Source organism: Hydra viridissima, unplaced genomic scaffold, assembly GCF_058129835.1.
Source record: "Hydra viridissima isolate aposymbiotic clone 2 unplaced genomic scaffold, HvirCarnegie_v1 scaffold_8, whole genome shotgun sequence".
Classification (NCBI taxonomy): domain Eukaryota; kingdom Metazoa; phylum Cnidaria; class Hydrozoa; order Anthoathecata; family Hydridae; genus Hydra; species Hydra viridissima.
This window is the reverse complement of record NW_028324307.1, coordinates 15,722,644-15,748,431: the sequence shown is the minus strand read 5'-3', so window position 1 is coordinate 15,748,431 and position 25,788 is coordinate 15,722,644. Positions and strand designations below refer to the sequence as shown.

The window sequence follows — 25,788 nt, the reverse complement described above, 5'->3', positions numbered from 1 at the left end:
GTCTTTTGTCTAAATTAGTACCAGGTCCTGCAAAATTCATCCCTGGAATGTGCATTTCCCCTGGAAACTTTGCCCATGGAAGCTTTATTTTTTTTGAAAAATTGTTAATTGATTCCACCAAGTCTCCTCCTTTTGCAGCTGAAGATGATCTATCGAGCGCATGCGAAGAAACAAATTTATTCTTAGTGGTTCCACAGATGACGCAAGTTCCTTTGAGCATATTTCTATTGTTTTTACTTATAGCATGGTGCAAGTTGTTTGTCTCTGTTATTCTTTTGCATTTGACACACTACATTTTTTATATTCAACATAATAAAAAAATGGAAGTGATTGATTTGTCATGGAATGTAAATAAAAGCAAAAGGAAAAACAACAAACTTTTGCCTAAAAGTATACGTGGAATCATTATCGGAAAATCAGGCTGTGGTAAAACAACACTACTACTCAATTTACTTTTAAGGCCTGGCTGGTTAGACTATAACCATTTACAAGTGTTTGGAAAATCTCTTTTTCAACCAGAATATAAAATATTAAAAAACTCGTTCGAGAAGAAATTACCAAAAGAGGTCATTCTTGATTTGTTTAACATTCAAAGCAAAATTGAACAATTAAACGTGAGTCCTGAATGTGTTATTGATGAAATTTCAAAAAAATGGAATAACACAGAGGATATGGAATGTCAATTTTTCGAAACAGCAGACGATGTACCAGAACCAGAAGATCTTAATTCATCCAAAAACAATTTAATGATCTTTGATGATTTGCAATTGACTAAACAAAACAAGTGTGAAAAATATTGCATCCGAGGAAGACATTCTAACGTCGACTGCTTTTACCTCGCTCAAAACTATTTTATGTTACCTAGACAAACCATACGAGAAAACGCTAATTTCATTTGCTTGTTTCCTCAAGACTCAAAAAACATTAACCACATTTACCAAGATCACGTCTCAAGCGATATGAAAATAGAAGAGTTTAAAAAGTTTTGTAAATATTGTTGGTCTCAACCTCACGGATTTGCAGTCATTGATTTATCCTCAAAAAAGGATAGTGGAAAATATCGAAGCGGATTTGACAATTTTTATTTTCCCAACTCTATATAAAAAGATGAGCGGATTTTATCTCCTTGCAAAAGCAAAAAAAGAAACTCCAACCGTAAAAAATAGTGTCATCCAAACTGAGTTTGGTAACCCCATTGAATTTGAACCTAATAAAAAGTATGAAATGGCTCTTGTTGGCTTTGACACTGTTTACAGTTACACCAACATCAATTCTACAAATAATGTTTTCAGATACAGCCCCAACGCCGGTTCAAACAGCTACACCATTTTCATTGAAGAAGGAGCGTATGAAATTAGTGAGATTAATGATTATCTTCAGAAAGAAATGAAAAAACAAACTGGAAACTTGTATAGAGAGGATGGTGTTGTTATCGGCGCAAACCTAACCACTTTAAGAGCTACTCTGAAATTTGGAAAACCAGGATCTACAACAAAATATTGGGTGGATTTCAACGTGAATAACAGTTTAGCCTCTGTTCTTGGATTTAATAAAGAAGAATATACCTATGTAGAGAAAAAAGAAGATCCAACAAATCCAGATAAAGTTACAAGTTATATCGACTATTACAAGTATGAATCACTTTCAAGAATAGATGATATATCCATCATCAGAATCACAAACGATGTTATCGGAGCCTCTTATGATAACGGAAAAAGAACATCTGACATTTACTCTTTTCATCCTGACACTCCTCCAGGCTACAAAATTAGTGAAAAACCTTTCCACTTGATATACTTGCCTGTCATAGTAGGTAGAATTTCAAGAATGGAAACAAGAATTGTAGATCAAAACGGTAATTTAATCGACTTTAGAGGTGAAGACATTATCCTCAGATTTCACGTTAGAGAAAGAATAACCTCTGTTCTTCAAGACCTTTTTACGAGTAGCGCTGTTCAACGATAATTTTTTTCTTTTATTTAAAAAATGAGCTACCAAAAAGTAAAATTAAACATTTCACAAAGTCAATCTGACAAAATTAAAAAAGCGATTCAAGAAAAGACTGATGTCAATATAAGACTATCACATTCAGATCTAGAAAGTGAACATATTCTAGCAGTAACAAAATCTCAACTCAATAAAATCACAAAAGCATACACGAATGGAACCGGAGTCACACTCAAGCTGAGCAAAAAACAATTATCATACAACTCAACCATTGAAGGTGGATTTATCGGAGCTCTTTTACCGTTATTAGGAATGATAGGAAGTACACTTGCAACAAAAGTAGTTCCTGCTCTAGCCACCGGATTGTTAGCAGGTGTAGGTTCTTCTGCCGGCTCTGCTATGGTTGATAAAATTGCTGGAAGAGGAATCGTTTACTTGAAAAAGAATGGAAATGGAATGAAAATGACTGCTGCAGGATCAGGAATCTTTTTAAGACCTTGGGTAAAACCTACTATTGGTGAAGGACTCTTTGTTAAAAATCGAAATGGTTATCAAGCTGTTGGATCTGGATTATTACTCGGTCCAAACTCACCCTTCTCAAGCATTCCTTTTTTAAATTTAATTTTGTAAAATTATACAAATTTTTTTTCTTGCTATAAAAAAATGTCATACTCCTTTAAAATTTTTAACAAAGAATCAAACAAATACGATACATACATATTCAAAAATTATGAGCATTATCTCAGAACACGTAGGCGCTTAGATAAAGATTACAAAGAATTTAGTGCTCGACCTGAACTAGATTGGCAATGTAAAAAATTACTAGAAGAAATAGAAAAATCTGATGAACATGAAAAACAAAGAGATGCTAAATTTCAAAAATACTTACTTAAAAATTAACCTATTTTATATATTTTCACTAATATATAAAATTTATGACTTGCTAATTTTACTCATATTGAAATTTACTTTCACATTCTTAATAATGTCTTCATTATAATCATGAAAAAACCTTTTTACTGATCTACACCATCTTAATCCACTATTAATTAATCTTTGGTTTTCAAAACAATGATGTGAAATAATAACAGTTTTTAATTTAATTAAAACTTCTTCGAATGGCAACATTTGAATCATTTCTATAAATGCATTTTTAACCGACTTTGGCAACTTTCTAACGTTTTTTTCAAATTTAAGATATTTTCTTGATTTCTCATTACAATATCTCACCTCTTCACCACTAAGAATATCAATAAGACTAAATTCATCTATTTCTTCCATTTTTTTTCCATAAGAAAATTTATTTAACTCAAATTCAGTTTTATAAATCATACTCAACAAAGTCGCACTCAGTCCTAACGATGACAAAAGATTCATCTTACAAGACGGTATTCACACCTTAGCCATTGGACACTACAAAATTTCATCATTTAAATTATTATAACTCAACTACATGATATATATAAAAAAAGGTAAGTCAACAAATATCAACATTCCGCTATAATTATAACTTCAAGAAATATTAAAAAAAAACAACTATTCACAAAAAACAACTATTTTATTACATTTTGCAACCATCTGTAGAATGCTGATAAGCCAGAATAGGCTTTTTATAGTAGTTGTGCCGGAACCAAATTATGCCGAGTCTCCGATTCCGGGTACCCGGCTGAAAAACTGGGTCCGATTTTGGGTACCCGGCACCGAGTCCATTTTTTTAAAAGTTGGAATACAAACTTGTGAAATCTCTAGCGATGAACTATTCACACAAAATACGCTTTTTACGCTAACTAACCAAAAGTTATGTGGCGGAACTACCATTTAGCAAAACTTCACAATGCAGGGTAAGGGGCCTGAGTTGTAGGGGCCTAAATTTTTTTAAAACTTGTGCAACAGTTTTTTTATAACTGTACTTAGTTTAAAATTATTTTTCTCTCCTGGTGGTTCGGGCCTAAATAATATTTTGTGTGGAAGGGGCAAAGTTTGATGTTCCGCCACTGAAAGTTTTATTAGGGAAAGTAAAAGATTAAGAGAGACAAAGAATGGCAAAAAAAGGGTAGACTTTCTCGACTGCAGTGTGATTAAAATAAAACAAATTTAAACAAATAAAAAGAACTTAAACAACACTTATTTGCTGTACACTTATTTGTATCTTATTTTAACAACACTTATTTGTATCTTATTTTAACAACACATATTTGTGTCTTATTTTAACAACTATTTGTATCTTATTTTAACAACACTTATTTGTATCTTATTTTAACAACTATTTGTATCTTATTTTAATTGTTTTATTAACTTTAGATTCTAATGAACAAACATAAGGTATTCTCCGTTATCTGCTTTTAGTCTGCTCCTTGTTGCTTCGTATATGTCCCCACCAGCACTAAATAACCTTTCACTTTCTATTGATGACGGAGGTGCTGTAAGATATTTTAATGCCATCTTTTTTGGTTTTTCAAATTGCATTCCACATTTACTCCACCACAAAAACGGACAACCTGTATTTTCTAAAAGAGGCAGAGATAAATAGTTGTCTATTTCTTGAGTAATTGCAGACCTTAATATTGTTTGCTTCTTAATTGTCAGCAACTTCAATATCTATTAGTTCTCTTTCTGCCTCGGAACGTTTTTCACTCTGCTTTCTTCCAGTTCTCATAAAAGCTAAATCTTTAAAACAATCATCAATGCTAATGAATCCAGTAGAGGCTGGAGCTTTTACTATTGGAACATTGTCGGAGTCAACAGCATCTTGCGCTCCTTGCATTTCTTTCCATGCTTCTTCAACCCACTCTATAATAACTTTTTCATCTGTATGTTGATAAAGTAATTTATATCGTGGATCCAAAAATGTTGATACTCATAACATTTTATTAAGCAAAAATTTATCAAGTCTTTTAGTAACAGGTTTTATTAGTTCATCAATTATCGTCATAATCCCAACGTATTTATCACTTGATGAAGCTTTTTGTAATAAAACTTTTGATGCAAGAACAGATGGTATAATTATTGCGTAAGTTTCGTCCCTCCTAACACATTTTATTGTTAAGTTTTCAAATGGAGCAAGAATGTAAACAAGTTTTTCGACTATTCCCCTTCGATTTTTTAGTTGGAAGTTTAATTTCATCAAACTCTGCTGCATAAGTGGCCAAAGGAGCTTTTTGTTTAAACGTTCTTTGTAGCATTTCAAATGAACTGTTCCAGCGAGTTGGAACACCTTGTTTCATTTTGTAAGGTACTTAACTGCTGCTGAATTAATTTTAATTTTGCACATGATATTGGTGAATGATTAAAATGGGTCGTTATTCCTCTGCATAAAGTTAAAATTTCCTTGATGGTTTTTTGGCTAAATACAGAGTCATGAATACATAGCATGGATTTGATGTCATTCCACTGTTTTTTACTGCAGCCTTCATATTGTTTGCATTATCGGTAACAATAAGATGAATTTCGCTTAACGGGATTTCTAAAGATTCTAAACCTTTTTGTAAATACTCTTTTATATGAACACCTGTGTGATTTTTCGAAAAATGAATTACTCGAAGAACAGCAGTTTCTTGGGAAAATTTAATTAAATCTATCCAATGTCCAGTAATGCTTAAGAATGAGATTTTCGCAGTATCCGCTGTCCAAATATCTGTTGTCAGAGACAAATAGTTTGTCGCGGAGATTTTTATTTTTATATCTTCAAACAGTTCATCATACATGCTAGGGATTACGTTTTGGATGAAATATGTTCTATATGGTAATTTGTAATTGGGGTAAACATCTTTAATCAGTTCATTAAATCCCGTATCTTCAACAATAGAAAATGGCTGATTATCCAATGTGATAAGTTTGCCTATTATTTTATGGATTCGAATAGATCTGTGTTCATCAATATTCCATAGTTTTTTTTTTGTTTAAAGCATGAATAATGTTACTTTGTACTGTATTGGTGGTAGAAGCAACTGAGGTTTCAGAAAAAGACGGAAATGATTGAATCTTTTTTTTTCCCACAAGTTCAAACTCTTTGGAGTGCTTTAAACGCAAATGTTTTACCATTGCTGTAGTTCCATAAGACTTTAAAGATTTTCCTCCTCTCGTAACTAAACTATCACATAGTTTGCACTTGCTCACATGAGGAGTCGTGCTTATATCAAAAAACTTCCACGCTATACTATTTTTATTCATAATTTTTCTTTCAAATAAAGAAATTTTATATAAAGATAATTAAAGTACGTTTGATATCATACGTTTTCGATTATTTTATATAAAACGATAATTTTTTTAATAATACGCTCGAAATGCGCTACAAATGAAAAGCGCTATCAGCATTTGAAAGAAGAAAATTTATCTTATGTTTAAATTATCCGGCACATCTCTAATATATATTACATATATATGTAAAATTTATTATAAAAATTTAGTCTGTTCTTTTGATAATGCTTTACATCTTTTGATAATGCTTTACATATATGTAAAGCATTTTACATATATGTAAAGCATTTTACATAAAAATCAAAATAAATTTAGATTTTTATGATCTAAATTTATTTTGATTTCTGGTGTGCTTTCTTTTTAATATAGATTTTTGTATACGTTTATTGTACATATAAAACTATGATTGTACGTATACTAAAAAAGTTATTTGTTTTGTAGCATATTCTCAATTAACAATTTTTTATCCCATTTGTGAAAATAAGAATTTTTATTTGGTTTCATTTGAATGGTTTGTTTGTTGTTTTTTTAGTTACCATTTTTAAATGAAAGAATCAGTATAAAATAATTAGAATATTGTGATAGAGTTTTTACATCATTTAAGAGTATTTACAATCATTGTTAATCTTGTTTTAGAACTTTCTGTCTGTCTCTGCCTCAATGGATCAAGTAGATGACTCGCCAGTTACACAGACAGTGTTTCCATCAGAGTTCCAGTCTGTTTCACAAATTCAACCACTATTGCATTCATCTTCTCCCTTTTCTTTACTATCTCAAAAAAATGGGATAGACCAAATAAATACCTTTATTCTAAAAGAAAATGTTGAACCCAATACTGTTGAAGGGATTCAATTTATAGTGAATGCCATGTACAGAAAAGTTTGTGGGTTGGAAACAGAAATGCGTACCATACGTTCACTTTTAGACACTAACCATGGTAATAACAAAAATATAAATATAGATTATTTACCAGCAAATTCAGTTGAAGTGTTTGACTCACTAGAAAGAAAAAAAAATTTACTCTAATGATAAAGATATCATTTGCAGAAAGATGAAGCAAATTTGTGGGAAAAATGTAAGTGACTTTTTAAAAAATGCTTTAAAAACTTGCATAACAGACAAGCTATGTTGCAGCATCAATCGAACTGGTGCAGATAAAAAGCGTAAATTTATAGGACCAGTCGAAAGTTTGATTTTCGATGCAGCTTAATGTTTATTTCCAACTGCCACTGAATCCAGTATGACCACCTTAATTGCTAAACACTTGAAAAAATTTAAAGATCGATATTTTGCAACGAGAAAGAGAAATTCTTCTTTAACAAATGATTTAAACAGTCCTGTTAGAAAAATTCGAAAATTAAACACTGACTCTTGTTGTGATTCCAGTTATATTATTTTTTAAATTTGTTTTATTATTATTTATTCACCTTTTTTTTTTAGTTATTTTATTTTTCTAATATGTTTTTAAATAACTTTTGATATCATTAATTTTATTTAAGCAAAATCATTTAGTTGTTAATGACTTTATTTTTTGAAAATAATTCATACATTTTCTTTTAACATTTTATAATGACTTTAACATTTATAATTTTTTATTGAAACCAGTTTTAACTTTTTGTATTTAATTTGTTATAAATGCAATCTTATTTCAATGGTTATAATTCATTCCCCTGAAAAATATAGCATGCAATTTTTTCAGGAATATCTTCTAGCCTAGCCGATATTTTCGAGCCTAAAATTGTAGTTATTGTTACGAGTTTTCACTAGCAATTCTCTACCTTGTTTAGCTTGCTTGATAAGCTAGCGAGTCCCAAGCTTATCAAGCTAGCGATCCTCGTGGCCAAATCGCTGTCTTTATCGTAATAACTTGTCGCTAGCTATTAAGCTAGAATATCGCTAGCTTAAAAAGCTAGCGATCCTCGTGGCCAAATCACTGTCTTATTCGTTACGAATATCGCTAGCTATTTGCTAGCCGATTTCCCACCGGGTAAAGTTCAACCAAAATTCTCCGGTTTTCTGTCTAAGGCATCTTTCACTTTTTTACCAAGATCTCGTCTAACAAAACATTTTTTTCTTCCACTCCCTGATTTTCTTTTGATTTTACCAGTGTCTTTAAATCGTTTCACAACGCTCTGCACTGTTCTCAAAGCAATCTGCAGCTCTTTAGATATCGTTTTGTTTGATACACCAGGATTTTCAACGAGAAAATGCAAAACGTTTTCTCGCTTCTTGATATGATGATATTTCAATTAAAACTAATTGTTGATTTAACAGAGTTGTTTAAATTTTGAATAACATTAATACAATGACATTTTAAAACAAATAGCTATTTAAAATGATGCACGGTTTCCGTAAACACCACATCAGAACACGCGCAGATTTTTTCTGGTACATGTCTTAGTACTTTAATTAGCAGGGGGAAATCATATTTCAATTTCAAGGAGCTATAAAATCAACCAACTGTCGTTAAAGGTTGGTTATATGGGTTTATACAGAAGCCTCAATTTTCTCTTATACAACAAGCTTTAATCAAACGGTTGTTTGCCTGTAGGGAGAAGGGAAGGCCAGGGGGAGGCGTTATTTTTAAGAACATTCAATTTGCTTTCCGTCAACACAAACTTTAATTACATTTTTAGCATTGATGCTACCACCATTTATAAAATAAGCAAGTTTATTGCATAAAATGATGACAAACAAGTCAATCAAACGCCAATTGAACGTGGTACTTAAAATACTTTGTAATTTGCTGCGATAGGGAACTCTTTTTTGCTACTTTTTCGATTGCACATTCGTTTAGTGTTAATAAATCTATCCACGGGAAGTTGATGAGCAGTTTAACCTTTAGGAGAATTTATTTTATTGATTTATTTTTTATATCATTTTGTTAAACGTAAATTGTTTAAAGAACAGTTCTTTTACCGTTTGACATTAAAGTCACATTACATTTGGGAACAATAAAAAAATTTCTCCGGTGCCTAAATTTTCATTACTGATTCTAGCTATATTTTTCACGCAAATTCCAATGATACCATCTGTTTATTTCTATCAGCTAGTTTCTAAGATATTCTTACATTTCTGACCCAACAGTTTTAACATTGCATAATATTAACAGACCATAGTTTACCAGTATGATTTTTCTGCATTGCAACTGCATTTCAAGTTTATTTATGAAAAATTTGTTCTATTGTATTTTAGTTGTGATAAATTGAAAATTAGAAATTAATATTCTGACCTCTGCACCTAATTTTGTTATAAGATTTTACAAATTAAGCTTTTTTCTTTAACATTGTTTAATAAAATGAACTTTATTTGGTAAAAACTATCCCAAAAGCAGTAAACTATTTCCCATTAAAACTTGTGAAATATGCAAATTTTAATTATTTGAACATGATCTATTGACAAATTGATCAAAGAAAGTCATAAAATCGTTCAAAAACACAAGGAAAACATGCTAAAATAAAATCAAATCATATCACCTTATTAGAGAAAAGCAAAAAAAAAAAAGGAAAAATATTTTCCAGTGTAAAAGCAGACAGTAAGCAAAACATCTTGATTCAAAATCCTTTTTTTTTTATCTTCGGAGAAAAATAACTGTTGTTAGTTAAAATTGAAATTTAAAGTTGTCAGGAATGTGTATGTAAAATATATGCAAAGACTTTTTATCATGGTGCATTGTTTTTAATTAGAAAAGATTCCACGTTTAATCAACAATAAAGGAAAAATAATATATGAATTTTGAATATATGATTTTTTCAAGAATATCTTCTAGCCTAGCCGATAATTTCTAGCGTAAAAGTGTAGTTATTGTTACGAGTTTTCACTAGCTATTCTCTACCTTAATTAGCTAGCGAATCGCTAGCTTATCAAGCTAGCGATCCTCGTGGCCAAATCGCTGTCTTTATCGTAACGACTTGTCGCTAGCGATCCGTTAGCATAAAAAGCTAGCAATCCTCGAGGCCAAATCGCTGTTTTAATCGTTACGAATATCGCTAGTCATTCGCTAGCCGATTTCCCACCGGGTGGCCTCCATACATTCTTACGTGCAAAAATACACCACGTGAAACATGTGGTTGTGTTTATAACAGTAATTTTACTTCTTTGTGTGCTGCTTTGGCAAGTAAAATACCTTTAACATTTTTAAACATTTCCGCGACTATTTACTAGAGTTTACTGAGCATCATCTCACTAAAAAGCACCAGTCTGAGCAATACCGCAGTCAAAAAGAAAATCTCGAACCAGACCAAATTTTGATACACTTTGATTATTCACAAAACAATGCATGTGGTTATCAAGATGCTGTTCAAGCTGCTTATTCGTCGCAGTTAACTATTACCTTGGTTACAGTTGTTATCTATCGTTAGCAATTAGAGCCAAAATCAGTAGGAATAATATCCGACATTAATGATAAATCAAAACGCTTCACTACTACATATTTAAGTGAAGTATTTGACCTCTATTGCATTGATTGTATAAAAAAAGTTATATTATGGAGTGATGTTCCATGCACTCAATTCAAAAATAGATACATCGCGAAATTCATACAACATTGATCTGTGAACAATCGTTTTTAAAGTATAGAATGGAACTTCTTTGCTACCTCTCACGGTAAAGGAGCAGTTGATGGAGTAGGAGGGTCATTAAAGCGATTTGTTTGGAAAAGCGTAAAATCTCGTGAAGTGGTCGTCTTAAACGCTAAAGACTTTCTCTTAGCATCAAATGGGTGAAAAACTTGTTAGACTTATTAACACAGATGATATTAATCTAAGGTGGGCCTTAGATTAACATCATCTGTGTTGATAAGTATATTGCCACACGTATATTGAGATTTATTTTTTTTATGAGTTTTTCTGTTTCTTTGTGAATCGGAAACATGTTTGCAACGACCGTGATACAGTGAAGCATGAGAGATATCAAGTCACCCTGTCTTACTCCCCTCTCGATTTTAAAGGGTGCGCTTAAGTATCCGTTGTTGATAATCAGAGACGAAGCGTTTTTCATAATTTGTTTTTGTTTAGTTTCTTCAGGATCATGAAAAGAAAACCCCAATTTTGTCAAAGGCTTTCTCTTGATCTATCGCAATTAGATATCCTTCTATGTTTTTCTCGTTTGTATAACCACTTCTTAACTCTCGTCAAAAACAGATTCGAGTATATGTTTCTCTCCGGCACAGAGCATGTCTGTTACGGTTCGAGTATTTTGTGTAATAGTTTCGCAAGCCGGAGGGCTGGCGCTTTTGTTATTATTTTGTAATCTGCACACAGCAGGGGAATCGGGCGCCAGTTCTGCAGCAGGTTTTTGTTTGCGAGCTTAGTGAAATCCTCTCCGATTAGGTTCCACTATTGCTGGTAGAATTCTACTGGAATGCCATCTATTCCCGGCGATTTGCCTGCTGCGAGTGAGCTTGCCGCTTTTTGCAGTTCCTCCCAACTAAATTTTATGTTTAAAAAGCCATTTTCTTCGTTTGTGAGTGGCGCTTTTATTTTTTCTAGAAAATAATTTGCTTCCGCGATATCTATGTTTTGTTTTTTTTTTTTTTGTTCTTTGTAGAACTTTCTAATAGTTTTTTGTATATTTTTGGTGTCTGTGTAAATACAATCGCTGCTTTTGACTTTTCAAGATTTTTTATTTTTTCTTTATTTTTGTTTTTGTTCGCTTTTTCTTTGGCAATTTCTTACAATATAATTTCGCTTTTAGCTTTATTTTGCCTACTTAATTCTTTAGCTCATTCTGTCGCTGTTTCTTTAATTTGATATTTAAATAGATCCCACCATTGGTTGTTATTTTGGTAAGACGTTCTATTTTTTTTAAAACGTTCAAATTCAGCATTTATTGAGAGTGAAAAGGTTTTATCTTTAAGGATATCAGTATTTAAGTGCCAATATCCTGAACCTCTTCCATTAGTTTTTTCAAATCTAATTTCGCAAATTACAGCTTTAAGGTCCCTTAGTTCACTGTTGTAAAAAAATGAAGTATTGTTTGATGTCATGACCCAGAAAAATCCTTTGGGGGTATGATTTTACTATCATTGGTGGTTATTAGGTTATAAGTCCCTAAATCTGGTTACACCGTCCGTGGAAGAAAATTCATTTTCAAATTTTGCATAAAATCCCATTAAATACATAGCTGGTAAGTAACAACAAAGTTGGTTTTAAGAATTTTTATTCATCCCAAAAACATAACAAAAATATTTATGCAGTAAATTCACTGGTAAATAACAATTCTTCAATTCTTACTCAGCAAAGTTTCAATTCTAGTTATTTCTTTTTGAGAAAAACGTCAAAACATGTAATATTCCTAATCCATTTTTTTGCTGTTGAAGTCTGTGATGCATCTTTGCAGTCTGTCTTCATATTCTGAGTGGTTGCTTGGTCTCTTGTACCTTTGCCAATTGTTTCTAAAAAGATGATGGAGTGCTTCAGTTGCTTGCTCTGAATAAATTCCCGAAGAGCTATTGTGGCGTTGGTTGAATTGTGGAACATGGTGAATGACAGCATGAACCTTTGGAGTGATGGTGGTGCCCTGAAGTTGTAAATAGGAGACTCTGAACTGCTCAATTTTTTCAGCATAGCTGTAATCAAGAGTATTGCCAAAACAAACATGGACAACACCATTGAATTTTCTTAGTGTGTCAATAAAGGGAACAGCTGGAAAGAAAGAGTGCTGCTGGCCTATTCTCTCCAAAACACCACATTCTTCAAAAGCTTCCTGCACACATTTCCAGCCTGTTGTCCACCATGAAATGGCTGCTGTTAACTATGAAGTAACGCCAGCCATTCAGGAGCATGTGTCCAAATTTTTGAGAGAGACTGTAGAAGATGATTTACGACACCAAGCAACAGATGAAGCTCCATGGGTGGAAAAACATCAAGAACAAAAGATGCATCTGAGGCATTGATGATGGATTCATGAACGGAGTTTCTGAATAAATTTGCTTTCTTGATGTTAGCATCAGTCGCAATGAATGCTTGATAATCTCTTCTGATTGATCCAAAAGTTCTCAGAGATCCACACTTAGCAAGATCTTTTGATGAAATGTCACACCAAGAGCATGGGTGTGCACTGGAATGTGCTTGTAGACCACAAATGGTGTTTGCCAGCTTCATATCACAGGACAAAATAAAGGGAAGTTTTTCAATGTTCAGCAGATCAAAAACTTGCTTGACATTGCTATAGTTTTCCTGGAGATCTTCAGAAATAGTAATCAGTAACTAACGCTTAACACCAGAATCTTTTGCCAGATAATTGGTGAAAAGTCGTTTTGGTGGCGGAGATTTTAAAACTGAAACTATTTCCATGATTCCAAAGCTTACTTTTAGAAAACCACCACCACCATCCACTCCCAGCTTCATAATCTAGCCATCAGAGAGGTTTCTAGTTTCAAGAACTTGCTGAAAAAGAGCTTTTAAGTCTTTGCAGTGAATGACAAGTTTATTCACCTGATTTGTGCCCTTGTCAGTTGCAGCTTTGATCCAAGTTTTGGTAAAATGACTTTCAAGTTTTTTGTTCAACTGGTCAAACTTAGAGAGGAAGTTCTTTTCTACAATCCGACTTGAAACAACTTGATTTAGTGTTGACACCAGCTTTTTCACACCAGAATTGGACAGCCCTGTGTTGTGTTTCATATAAACAAGATCTTTTGCTGTCAGTTTTGGTTCTTTATTGAAAAGTCTTCTTGCTCTTAAAGATGAACATTTGAAATAGTTAAGAAAGATTTTACATTATTATGCATTGCATAGATTTAAAAAATGAAGCTAAAACTTTAAATATCTAATACAATTTTACCTGGAAGAACTGGAATAGAGTGGCCTCCTATTCCCTCTGGTCTGCTAAGAAGAACTGTTTCATGGGGTGAAGCTTCCTTGTTGGCAACGACTGATGCTGCAACTCTTTCAGCTGCAACTGAGTCCTTTGACACAACTTCTGCTAAGTTCTTTCGCAAAGTGGACTTTGAGCAACTGTGTGGAAGACCCTTGCCAACTATTGAAAAGCATTTAGAACATCTTCTTTCAACTAAGTTCTGGTTTGCTTTAGGTTTTTGGGTTGCTATAACTGGATGTGGGGAATTGTGCTTTGCTTTGCCAACTGAGAAAATTAAATAATCACAAACTGAATCTCTTGTAACTCGACGGACTTTAATATTGGAGAAGTCAAACAACTGTAGTTGGGTTTGAAGCTTCCCTTCCTCAAGCCTCCTAAGGTTGGAACGGCAACGCTCACAAATGCCAGTTGGGACTTTTGGATCATTAAAGTAAATTGGCTGCTTCAGAATTTGTTGGATTTTTTCTGTCATGAAGCTGGTTAAAAAGCGACTGGCCTTGCCAAGACACAAGAAGCAAACAGTCTTTTTGTTCTCTTTTTGCTCGATTTGGCATTTTTTGTTAATTCAGATACTAAATCTATAAAAAAAAATGGATTGAATAACTAATGCTCAAGCTTTTTCTGAGAAATTTATAATAATAGTTTATAAAAAAGCAAGTACGATTTTTTTCTTAATTTTTTTTGGTACAAATAACCTTTTTAGATTGTGTTAACTAAGTTGTTTTGGGAAAAAAGCTCCAATTTTTTTTTCTTCCCAAAACAACTTAGTTAACACAATCTGTCAAAATTTATAAAGTGGATGAAAGTAAAAGTTATAAAAAATTAAGTTTTATTGCTCTAGAGTTAAATATTTTGTAGTATTTTTAATGCGATTTTATGCAAATTTGAAAATGGATTTTCTTCCACGGACGGTGTTACCAGATTTTGGGACTTATAACCTAGTAACCAACAATGATAGTACAATCATACCCCCAAAGGATTTTTCTGGGTCATGACATCAAGCAATATTTCTTTTTTTTACAACAGTGAGTTTTAAGCAATTACAGCTTTTTTACAATTTTAAGCAATTTTATCACAATTTATAGCAATTACAGTTTTGAAGCAATTACAGCTCTATAGTTGCTTTGTTTTAAAGCAATTACTTCACTTAGTATATTGAAATTTTTTTAATACTAAATAAGTTTAGTTGTGCTAGAAGCGTGTAACTTAAACAATAAAAGAAATTCTTCATTACTTGCGGTGCAAAAAATAAAAATAAAAAAAATCTGAATTGCTGTACATTTAAATTACTAACTATAAACCTATAAAAGTCACCGAAACTCATCGAACTGTCCAATGAATGCATCAAAGCAAACTGTTGAATAGTAAAAACGAAGTAATCTTATATTTCAGTTGTTTGCTCATACTTTTATTACACTGTAAAGAAATATGAAACTTATGACAAACAAAAAACGAATTGAGTAAAAAATGAAAATTTTCCTCTGTAAAAATCAGCTTTGAGAATTAATATTAACATTTGGCAATTCTTATTTTTATTTCGTTTTCATTACTTTCTTTTTTTCTTCCTACTAACTTTATTTCTTCTAGTCTTTTTACAACCTGTACTAGCAGGTTAGGTCCACTGCGAACTAGACGTTTTAATGATTATAAGAAATTTTCAAATGGAATAAAAGACAATTGGTTTAAACTACATTGAAAGTGTCTAACATCATCACCAAGGTGTAACAAGTTGTAAAAATTATACACAAAGAAATTTTGTCTATATAACTGACCTGACTTCCTAACAAAACTATGCATAAGTTCTTCTGCATACTGTAAAAAAGGCACTCTCTTTTCCATATTATCAGTTAAACATATAGTCATTGAAATAGACAATGCAAGAAATGGTTGGTAAATATTTGGATTAATTACATCTTTTAAAATAATTGGACCAGTATATAGAAGGAAATGTCTTAGTTCGATGGCTTTCCATCTGTTAACTTCTGCTAATTACCTTGGCTTTCATGCAATTTCTGATGGTATCTCATGTTGATTAATAGTTCAGATATCTGATTCAGCTGAGTATTAAAAGTTTTAAAGCATGCAGGACTCTCTTTCCAAAACTTAGACATTCTTTTTAGCACACCAAGGCAAACAGTATACATGTAGTCTAAAATAAAACCTGTCACGCAGGGGAATGACAGTTCCATTAAGGGCGAAATATTATTCTGATGAATATCCTTATAAACGTATTTTATAAATTCTTCATCTGATCGTTTTCTATAGACAGCTTCATTGTTATCATAGACATTGCAACTGTCAATACGTCTTCTTTTTATTTGACATCTTTCCCCAGTAAGCACAGGACGTTTTTAATACGTTTTAATTCCGTTCAATTTACGGTGGGACGTTTAAAGAACCAATTCTGATGAACTTAGATTTGATCAGTTATTTAGAGCAACAACTGAACAAATCTAAGTTCATCAGAAAGTATGTATGTTTACCAGAAGAATGATGATATACAATACTCCCACTGCTGCATGCCATAGAAAGATCTTAAGTTATAAAATATTCTTTTATTTTTAATTCTTGTAATGCCTGTTAGAAAGTCTTATAATTGTTTGTAGAAAAACTTTGTCTTTTTCTCAAGCTTAGCATATGTGTATGTATGTATGTATGTATGTATGTATGTATGTATGTATGTATGTATGTATGTATGTATGTATGTATGTATGTATGTATGTATGTATGTATGTATGTATGTATGTATGTATGTATGTATGTATGTATGTATGTATGTATGTATGTATGTATGTATGTATGTATGTATGTATGTATGTATGTATGTATGTATGTATGTATGTATGTATGTATGTATGTATGTATGTATGTATGTATGTATGTATGTATGTATGTATGTATGTATGTACAGTACTGTGAATATGTTTTAGACCACTTGCATAATTAGACGTGTTTACAATTTTTTTCCTATATAATTTTTTTAAAGCGTACTTAAGTTTAATAATATACAAGAAAACTTGAAAGAGTATATTATTTTGAATAAATAAACAAAATTGATGAGAGAACATGAGGGATTTGTTTGTTTATTTATTAAAGCGATGTGTCATAATAACTACCGACCAAGCGTTCATCTAAATAAGAAATAAAAATAAACTGGTTTATAGTGATTCGGGTTCATACTCCTTCATTTTTTGTTTTTGACATTATAAAGTGCAGTGATTGAATGAATTTAGTACATTAATTATGGGTTTTGGTACATTTTTAAAAAATTGTTATTTTTTATGAACACAGTTAGACAAATCGTTAAAAATAATTAAACAAAGTTATTAATTTGCGTTTTTAGATAAATTATATATTAGTTTTCATTTTTAAATGTTTTGTTTTGCATTTTTAGATTAATTAAATGGGTAAAGTATCTTTAATAGAGAGACAAAAAGTTATTGTGCTTCACGAAGAAGGTTATTCGCAGCGCCAAATTTCGTCCAAAACAGGATATTCAAAGACTGCTGTTACAGAAATCATTAAAAAGTTTAGAGAAACTGGCTCCCTTGAAGATAGAAAGAAAAGTGGTAGACCTCCTAAGCTAACAAAAGATGACAATAAATATTTAAAAACACTTTCTTTAAAAAATAGGAAAAAAACATCAACCGAGCTGGCAAAGGACATTAACACAGCAACTGGGAAAAATGTCAGCTCTTCTTGTATTCGACAACACCTACTCAAATCGGGATTAAGAGGGTGTGTTGCAATTCGAAAACCATTATTACGGCGTGGTAATAAAGAAAAACGACTTAAATATGCGAAACAACACAAAGATTGGGCCCAAGAAAAGTTTAATCGGGTTCTGAACACCGATTAGTCCAAATTCGAAATTTTTGGAACAAAAAGACGCCAATATGTTCGAAGAAGAATTGGAGAAGCCTATAAGCCCGAGTGTTTAAACCCTACCGTTAAACACGGAGGAGGCTCTTTACAAGTTTGGGGCTGTTTATCTTCATCTGGAGTAGGTGATTTGATCAAAATAGAGGGGCGACTCACCGGGGAACGTTATGTGGATATCCTAAGGCACCATGCTGTATCATCCGGAATGAGACTAATAGGTCATGATTTTATTCTGCAGCAGGACAATGTCCCAAAACATTGTTCCCGAGTGGCAAAAAATTATTTAAGTAAAATGGCAGAGGAAGGAGTACTACAATTGATGACCTGGCCTCCCCAGAGTCCAGATTTGAATATAATTGAGCATATATGGGATTACCTGGACAGAAAGAAGGTCGAACATGCTCCCCGAAATGCTGAAGAATGTTTTGAAGTACTTCAAAGAGAATGGCACAACATACCCCAGGAATTTATAACTAATTTGTATGAATCTATTCCCCGGCGAATATCGGCTGTGATTAAGGCAAAAGGAGGACATAGTAGATATTAAGAGTTTTTTATGAAGTTTGACATTAAATAGTTTGTTATTGTTCCATATTTTTGTGTGAAATACATATGTTTTAATAAGTTTATAATATAGAACTACAAACTTAAATATTAGAGAAAAATTCTCCGGGATTTTTTGAAAAAATGTAAGTGGTCTAAAACATATTCACAGTACTGTATGTATGTATGTATGTATGTACGTATGTATGTATGTATGTATGTATGTATGTATGTATGTATGTATGTATGTATGTATGTATGTATGTATGTATGTATGTATGTATGTATGTATGTATGTATGTATGTATGTATGTATGTATGTATGTATGTATGTATGTATGTATGTATGTATGTATGTATGTATGTATGTATGTATGTATGTATGTATGTATGTATGTATGTATGTATGTATGTATGTATGTATGTATGTATGTATGTATGTATGTATGTATGTATGTATGTATGTATGTATGTATGTATGTATGTATGTATGTATGTATGTATGTATGTATGTATGTATGTATGTATGTATGTATGTATGTTTGTGTGTGTGTGAGTGTGTTTATTTCTTTTAGTTTGTACATCGACGGCTCACGAATCATATACAGAATCGGGTGTCGATGCAATAATTGCTAATTCGTTAAAGCGGGCACCTTTTACTCATGTAAATGTGCCTTGAAGCAACCAGAAGTTATCTTTACGATGTTAACGTATTTAAGATTTAATAAACTTTAATTTTTAAGAAAATAAAATGTTTCCTTTTACCTTTCTTGTTGCTTTAACCGACAGATTTTTTCTAAAAAATTAAAAAATTTTTTTTTTCTAAACCGTTTTTTTTAACGTTTTTTAATTAGCGTTCTTTTTTTTATATATATATATTTTGGCTTTACTTCCTAAAAGTTACAATACCTTTTAGAAGGTGGAAAAATATATATATATAATGTAATAGGTTATCCGTGTGTTACATGATTTTTTTTTTTCTTTTTTTTTTTTTTTTTTGTTTACAAAGTTTATTATTCATATTCTAAGGTACATGTTTACATGTTTATTTTTTAATTTTTTTTTTTTATTTTTTTATTTTTTATATTATAATATATACATATAAACAAAATTATTATTATTATTTTTTTTTCATGTAAGGTTATTTCTGCATGCGGCTATTGCGTCTATGTAATGTTTAGTTTCAGTTTTGTCAGCGGTCAGTAATTTTTCTGTGTATATTCTTTTTGTGAGGAGGGTTGTGAAGTGTTTCAGTGAGTCTGTCTTTTCGTTTGTAATTGTTAGTCTCTTTCTCACGTAATGTACGGTTTCGTAAAAGGTTTCTAAAGTCGTTTCTCCGATTCTGTGGTTGTTGTCTTCAAAGCCGAGTAAAAAGAATCGGAGATTGTTTTGGAAGGTTTCGTTGGGGTATGTTTTGTGTAGAATGTCGATCGTTTTATGACAGAGTGACTGCGTGTCTTCGCATGCGTAGTACCAGTGTTCTGGTGTTTCGATGTTTGCGGCGCAGCGTCGACACGCGTTGCGGATGGTCCTGTTCCATTTGTTCATTCTGTCAAGAGATGCATTTAATTAGCGTTTTTTTAACGTTTTTTACAAAACGTTTGTTTGTTTTAGCTGTTCTGCACGTTTAAGTTCTTTACCACTAATTTCTTTATAACTTGTGGTATAGAAGATAAATCTTAATAGATTTTTAAAGATTTATTTTTTAAACCACAAGTAATAAAGAACTTAGTTTAACTTGATAATTTATTATGTAATGGGCTAACAGCAGTACAATGCTAGCAGACATATTGAACATATAAGAGGTAACTGTAGACACATCACTACCAGGGATGGAGCGTAAGGGGCCATCCTCATGAACATGAGGAACGCCGCTGCGACTCTCTTTCCGGAGTGACAATCTATAATTGCATCGGTTGTGTAATATGACTGCCCTGGAGTAGCGAATAATGTTCTCATTATTCAGGGAGTAGCGCCCCTGCTCCTTGCGAGCTACTAATTAAGAAAGGAAATCCAACATTCCTGCTGAACAATTAGAAATAGTCTTTGTTCGTTGTTATGAATTAACAGCGAAAAAACAAAACCGCAATTCTTGAACTTACTAAATAACTGTTGACGCTAAACATAACGTTTAACAAAAGGGATTTAACTTATAGTTTAATTTTCTACCAATCAAAAATTTTGAAAAGAAAAAAAACTTGTCTGCGCACTAAAGATTTAATAGCCACTTAAACCATATCTGGGTTTTTTTTCTGATAGTACAAGGAAACATCGGCAATATGATTTAGAAATCGAGAAGTTTTACATGAGATTGTATCTACATTTCAGTACTGCTGACAGCAACTTTTTACTACCTTCGCTAGCATCTTGCACCAAGTTTCACAAACAACTCGAACTTAAATCAATTCTATTGAAACGAAAAGGCTTTGTTGGAAAACATACCCGTGTTCTCCCTCACTTTCGGCTCGGACAACATTTGACAAGCTTTTTTAAAACCAGTGTTGTTATCTGTCCAATATGTCCAAGACAAATTTTCTGCCGACATAAAATATGTCAGAAACTTTTTTCTGTCCACTTATTTTGATGCCAGTTTTGGCCTCCCAAGATGGCGGCGGAATTAACAAATGGTGATATGAAAATTAAGAAATTGATGGTAATCAAGTTTTATTTTTTAAGCTCAAATATTGATTAATATGTAAGTTTCTAATAAAAATATAGTTTTTTTTGTTTAACATAAGATTTTTTTGATAAAAATAACGGAATATTACAATTTACATAAATTTCAAATATAAATATTTTTTTATTTAACGAAACATATTCTTACAATAAATTGTTCTATATTAACTTTTTGTTTTTCGTTTTTCAGAATAGATATAATCAAGTAAAAATTAAATTTTCGAGGAAAAAAATATTCATGAGATTTCACCTGTGTGAGGTATAAATGAGAAAGCATTTGTATTTTCAAATCGCTGTATGATTTAAAAAACTATTGCATAATTAAAAATCCCAGTTATCAAATTTGGAGATCTTAAAAATTATCTAAAGAGCAGTCATAAACAAAACCTTCAAGATGCTAACGAATTTAAAGCCAGGACTAAAATAATGCAACATTTTAGCTCGGTAGGAAATGAGTTTTCAGTTAACTATAGACCTATAATTCTAATCGATTAGAATTAAAAGAGTTACAAGTTAGCATGTCCTTTTGATGGTCAAGATGCAACTACCGAAAACTATATTGATGAAATTGTTATGAAAATATTAATGGTACAAATTACTGAGACTTATCTTAATGAATACTTGACAAATTATGCTGAATGTGTATATCAAGTGGATAGAGGTTTAAGTGCAGATTTAACTTTTAATAAAACTACTAGAAAAAAAACTACAATTTTTGATAATATCTTAGTGGTTTGAATGTAACACAATTTAATTCTACATACTTTGACTACAGATAAAAATAGTAAGAGATATTTCTTAAAATTCAATAGGACGAGTTCTCAAAGATTTTTATCCTCAACAAATCTAAATCAAGCATGTAGATAGTGTAGTTGTAACATTTGTAGTTTAAAGATTAAAATTAATGAGCACTCCATATAATTATGTTTCAAATGGATTATTCGGTCATAATGATGGAGGATGGATAAGTTTGTTTGCTATAGCCTGCAAGCAGATTAAATAATTTCGGGAACTACTGGAGATCTAATAACATTTTGAAGTGGTCCTGGATTTAATGGTGTTCCACCTGAAGTAGTGGTTTAAAGCTAAAGCAAGTGCTTGTGCTCTAAAAACCAAAATAAAATATTCCTGGTGCAACGTTGACTGAGCTGAGCATGTGTAATCAATTAAATATTCCTGCTGAAACGTTGACTGAGCTGAGCATGTGTAATCAATTAAATATTCCTGCTGAAACGTTGGCTGAGCTGAGCATGTGTAATCAATTAAATATTCTTGGTGGAACGTTAGCTGAGCTGAGAATGTGTTATCAATTAAATATTCCTGGTGGAACGTTGGTTAAGCTGAGCATGTGTAATGGAAAACAATTAGTAAGCTTTACTGCATGCTAATTCATTGGGGAAGTACACAATTCTCATTTGGTAATTTAAAACCAATAAGAGTTGCCTCATCAGATGGGGATATACAACTATTTGCACTTTATCAAGAACTCGTTATTCCATCAGACATAAAAGCACATTATAAAGCATTTTGTGCTAGATATCTAATGGATTGTGATCCTATCATAATTTAGCACTGTCAATATCACGGTTCAGATCACTAAAAAATGTTTAATAATATTTGCAAAACAATTAAGACTAGATGGATCAACAAGTTATTCCCATTCAAGCATGATAAAGATTGCAAATATATTCATTAAATTTCTATGTAACATGAAGAGGTTGCATACAAATTAATGAATATATTTGCGATGTATTTGAAATATTTGTCAAAGAAGCTGATCTAGTGGTAAATTTAAGTGGTGATATTTTGATGATAATAATTTCAAATGCTTCTTGCAAAAACTTTTTCATATACTCTGTGACTGTTACATTCTTTTATTATAGTGATTCTCTAATGATCTATCCATAGGATTTTCAGAATATATGAAGTCTAAAATAGCTATGATATATTATTTAATACAAATAGTTACACAATCATCCTTTAGATTTACAACAATATTATCTTTACCTTGTTCCCATACACTAACTCCTCAGCATGCCACTTATCCTTATCCAAATTTGTTATGCTCACATACATCTGGACTTTTACATTCTTTATAATGATTTTTAACTCTAAGGCGAATAAAAAATCCATTTGTAGTCTTCAGAGATAAAACAGTCGAGTTACGGTTTTCAAAGTCGTATATTTTTTGTTCGACTTTGAAAGCCGTCAGTTTGGCGAAGTTTCTCAAATTAAACGAAGTCAAAATCCGTTAAACTTCGAAAAAAAATTAATTAAACGACGTCGAAAGCCGTAAAAAGTTGTAGCTTTAACTTTTAATTGACTTTGAAAACCATTAAAAGTTGTTAAAACTTAGTTAAAACGATGTTGAAAGCCGCAAAAAGTTGTAAATCAAATTTTTACGGTTATGAAAATTGTATAAATTTGTTTACATTATATTTAGCGAATTTGAAAAGCATATAACTTTGTGTATGTTATAAAACACGATTTAAACATTGTAAAATATCAAACAAATATGCCAAAGAGCCATCGCTCGCTGGTTTGGCAGTAATTACCTGAAGGAAAACAGGGGAAATAAGGCCTTATGAAAAAAGGCCCGATGAAAAATACAATTGATAGAGCACTGACACCCATTATTCATCTTGTGGATAGGTGTGCTTCTCTGAGTAGTCACTGGAGTAGGTCCTTTCATGGTTGAGCTCATTTTAGAACTCGAGAAACGATCCCCAAGAGGAGGATGTGACATCATGCCTTATGCTGTAGGCTGCCTGCTATGGTTTCAGGGATGAGATTTTTGAAAAGTTGAAAGACAGTCACCAACAACAGTAGACTGGATGTTAAAACAGCAAGGTGCAATCAATGTCTCTACTGAGATCACCCATGAGCTTCTTGAAGATGATGGTGAGACTGAATTCTGGAAGGCAGCAGCAGAAATAATAGCTGTTAAGTATAATATCAAATAAATAAATAAATTTATTAAATATTTTAGCGAAACTTGCTTCTACTAATCTTAATGCAATCGAGCAAACAAAGTCAAAAAAAATTTAATTTGTGGACACGCCCCCACCACCCCCCACCACCCCTATGATATTCGGGGAGGAGGGGGCTGGTCAAAGTTAAACGAACTTTTTAAATATTATTTGAATTTAAACAACTTTAGATTAAAGTAAGCAAAGTAATACAAAGTTTACTAAACGTTTAACTTCCTTCCTTGCTTTTAGAATGTGTCTAGCCGATTCAGGTAGATAAATGCTACAGCTGAGGGTTCTGCGATTAACATTGAGTGGGCAAAATTCAGAGAAACAAATGTGATAAAGTCAAAGGTTGATGTTCTTGACTGGTGGAGTATACATCGCAGAGAGATGCTCATTTTGGCAGGACTTGCACGGGAGTATTATTGCCTGCCAGCCTCAAGTGCCTCTTGTGAGGTGGCCTTTAGTAAAGCTGGACAGGTGGTCCACAAAAAGAGATGCAGGTTATCTCCAAAAACCACTGAGAAATTGGTCTTCATTAACGAGAACTTTGATCTCTTAAACTCTTTTGTACCAGTTTAAGAAAACCGCTCCATGGAAGAGCAAATGGCAGCTAGACCTGCTCCAGACAGAAATCAAAATGATGATGATGATAACTCAGACTAGGATGATGATGATGATTATGATGATGATGATGATCATGATGATCATGATGATGATGATGATCATGATGATCATGATGATCATGATGATGTGATGATCATGATGATGATGATGATGATGATCATGATGATCATGATCATGATCATGATCATGATGATACCGCCACATTAAAAATGAAATCTCCAGTATTGTTGAACTGGAAAGGTGAGACAGACATCATTTAGGCTCCCAAGGCTAAGAAATAGCACAAAAAAATGAAAATGAAAGACTGGAAGCGGACAACTAAATATTCTTTCCTAGGGAAGCATGCTAGGATTATTTTAGATTAGATAATCGATAATATGCAAACAATTTTTTCACATGTTTATAGAATTGGAATTTTGGAATGTAGAATGATTATTAAATTAATGAAAGGGTTTTAGCATATCTTTTGTATATTCTGTATTTCTGTAATGTTTTATTATTAAGAAATAGAAGGGCAGAGATTGCTAGCATATACCAAACCAGTTATCACTTCACTTTACTTTATATCGATGTCTTCAAACCTGAACATAGGTAACTTCTCATCGATTATGATTTTTTCTAAATCTAAGGGATAGAGTAGGAGTCTAGGAGAATAGAAGGGAAGAGCATAACAGTACTAGTACAGCCACAGCTTAAAATATGGTTTTTCACTTCACTTCACTTTACAATTTTTGCTTATAGAACTTGAAGTTGAAGTCATTAAACTTGAACTTGAAGTCATTGAGCTTAAAACCTGAAAAAAGTCACGCGAAGTTTGTTTGTTTACTTTTTGTATGCACTCGTTTTGTTTACTCAAACGATTTCGAAGACAGTTACATTATTGGAAGTGAATTTGAAACCGTTAGAAACTTAAAAAAATTTTAAAACACGCCATTTTCGAATTTACACAACTTTTTACTATTTTGAAAACCGCGAAAATATACCTTATTTGAACTAAGGGTCTGCGTATCGTTATCGGTATATCGTTATGAACGGATATTTTGAACCGATAACGATATGAAACGATCAAAATAACCCATTAATATATATTCACATTAAAGTACCTTTGATATACTCTCTAGCAAGT

General features: G+C 32.0%; 3 protein-coding genes and 1 pseudogene across 4 annotated transcripts; 2 read left to right on the top strand and 2 right to left on the bottom strand.

Annotated features, from left to right (window-relative positions):
* The first annotated feature begins 320 nt into the window (after positions 1 to 320).
* Positions 321 to 1,103, top strand: LOC149885326 (uncharacterized). The gene has a single exon (XM_090095040.1). The coding sequence runs from the start codon at positions 321 to 323 to the stop codon at positions 1,101 to 1,103; it is 783 nt and encodes a 260-aa protein (XP_089951166.1).
* Positions 1,104 to 5,264: 4,161 nt separating this feature from the next.
* On the bottom strand, positions 5,265 to 6,117 carry LOC149885325 (zinc finger BED domain-containing protein 4-like). The gene is made up of 2 exons (XM_090094665.1): positions 5,868 to 6,117; positions 5,265 to 5,785 (listed from the first exon to the last, which is right to left on the bottom strand). The coding sequence occupies exons 1-2, from the start codon at positions 6,115 to 6,117 to the stop codon at positions 5,265 to 5,267; spliced, it is 771 nt and encodes a 256-aa protein (XP_089950791.1).
* Positions 6,118 to 6,596: 479 nt separating this feature from the next.
* LOC149885324 (uncharacterized) lies at positions 6,597 to 7,738 on the top strand (annotated as a pseudogene). Its single transcript, XR_016455051.1, has 2 exons — positions 6,597 to 6,655; positions 6,781 to 7,738. The product of XR_016455051.1 is annotated as an uncharacterized LOC149885324 (transcript).
* Positions 7,739 to 12,401: 4,663 nt separating this feature from the next.
* LOC149885323 (uncharacterized) lies at positions 12,402 to 15,317 on the bottom strand. Its single transcript, XM_090096206.1, has 3 exons — positions 15,277 to 15,317; positions 13,927 to 14,540; positions 12,402 to 13,821 (listed from the first exon to the last, which is right to left on the bottom strand). Exons 2-3 carry the CDS (start codon positions 14,432 to 14,434, stop codon positions 13,787 to 13,789), a joined length of 543 nt encoding a protein of 180 aa, XP_089952332.1. The 5' UTR covers positions 14,435 to 14,540; positions 15,277 to 15,317; the 3' UTR covers positions 12,402 to 13,786.
* Positions 15,318 to 25,788: the final 10,471 nt, after the last annotated feature.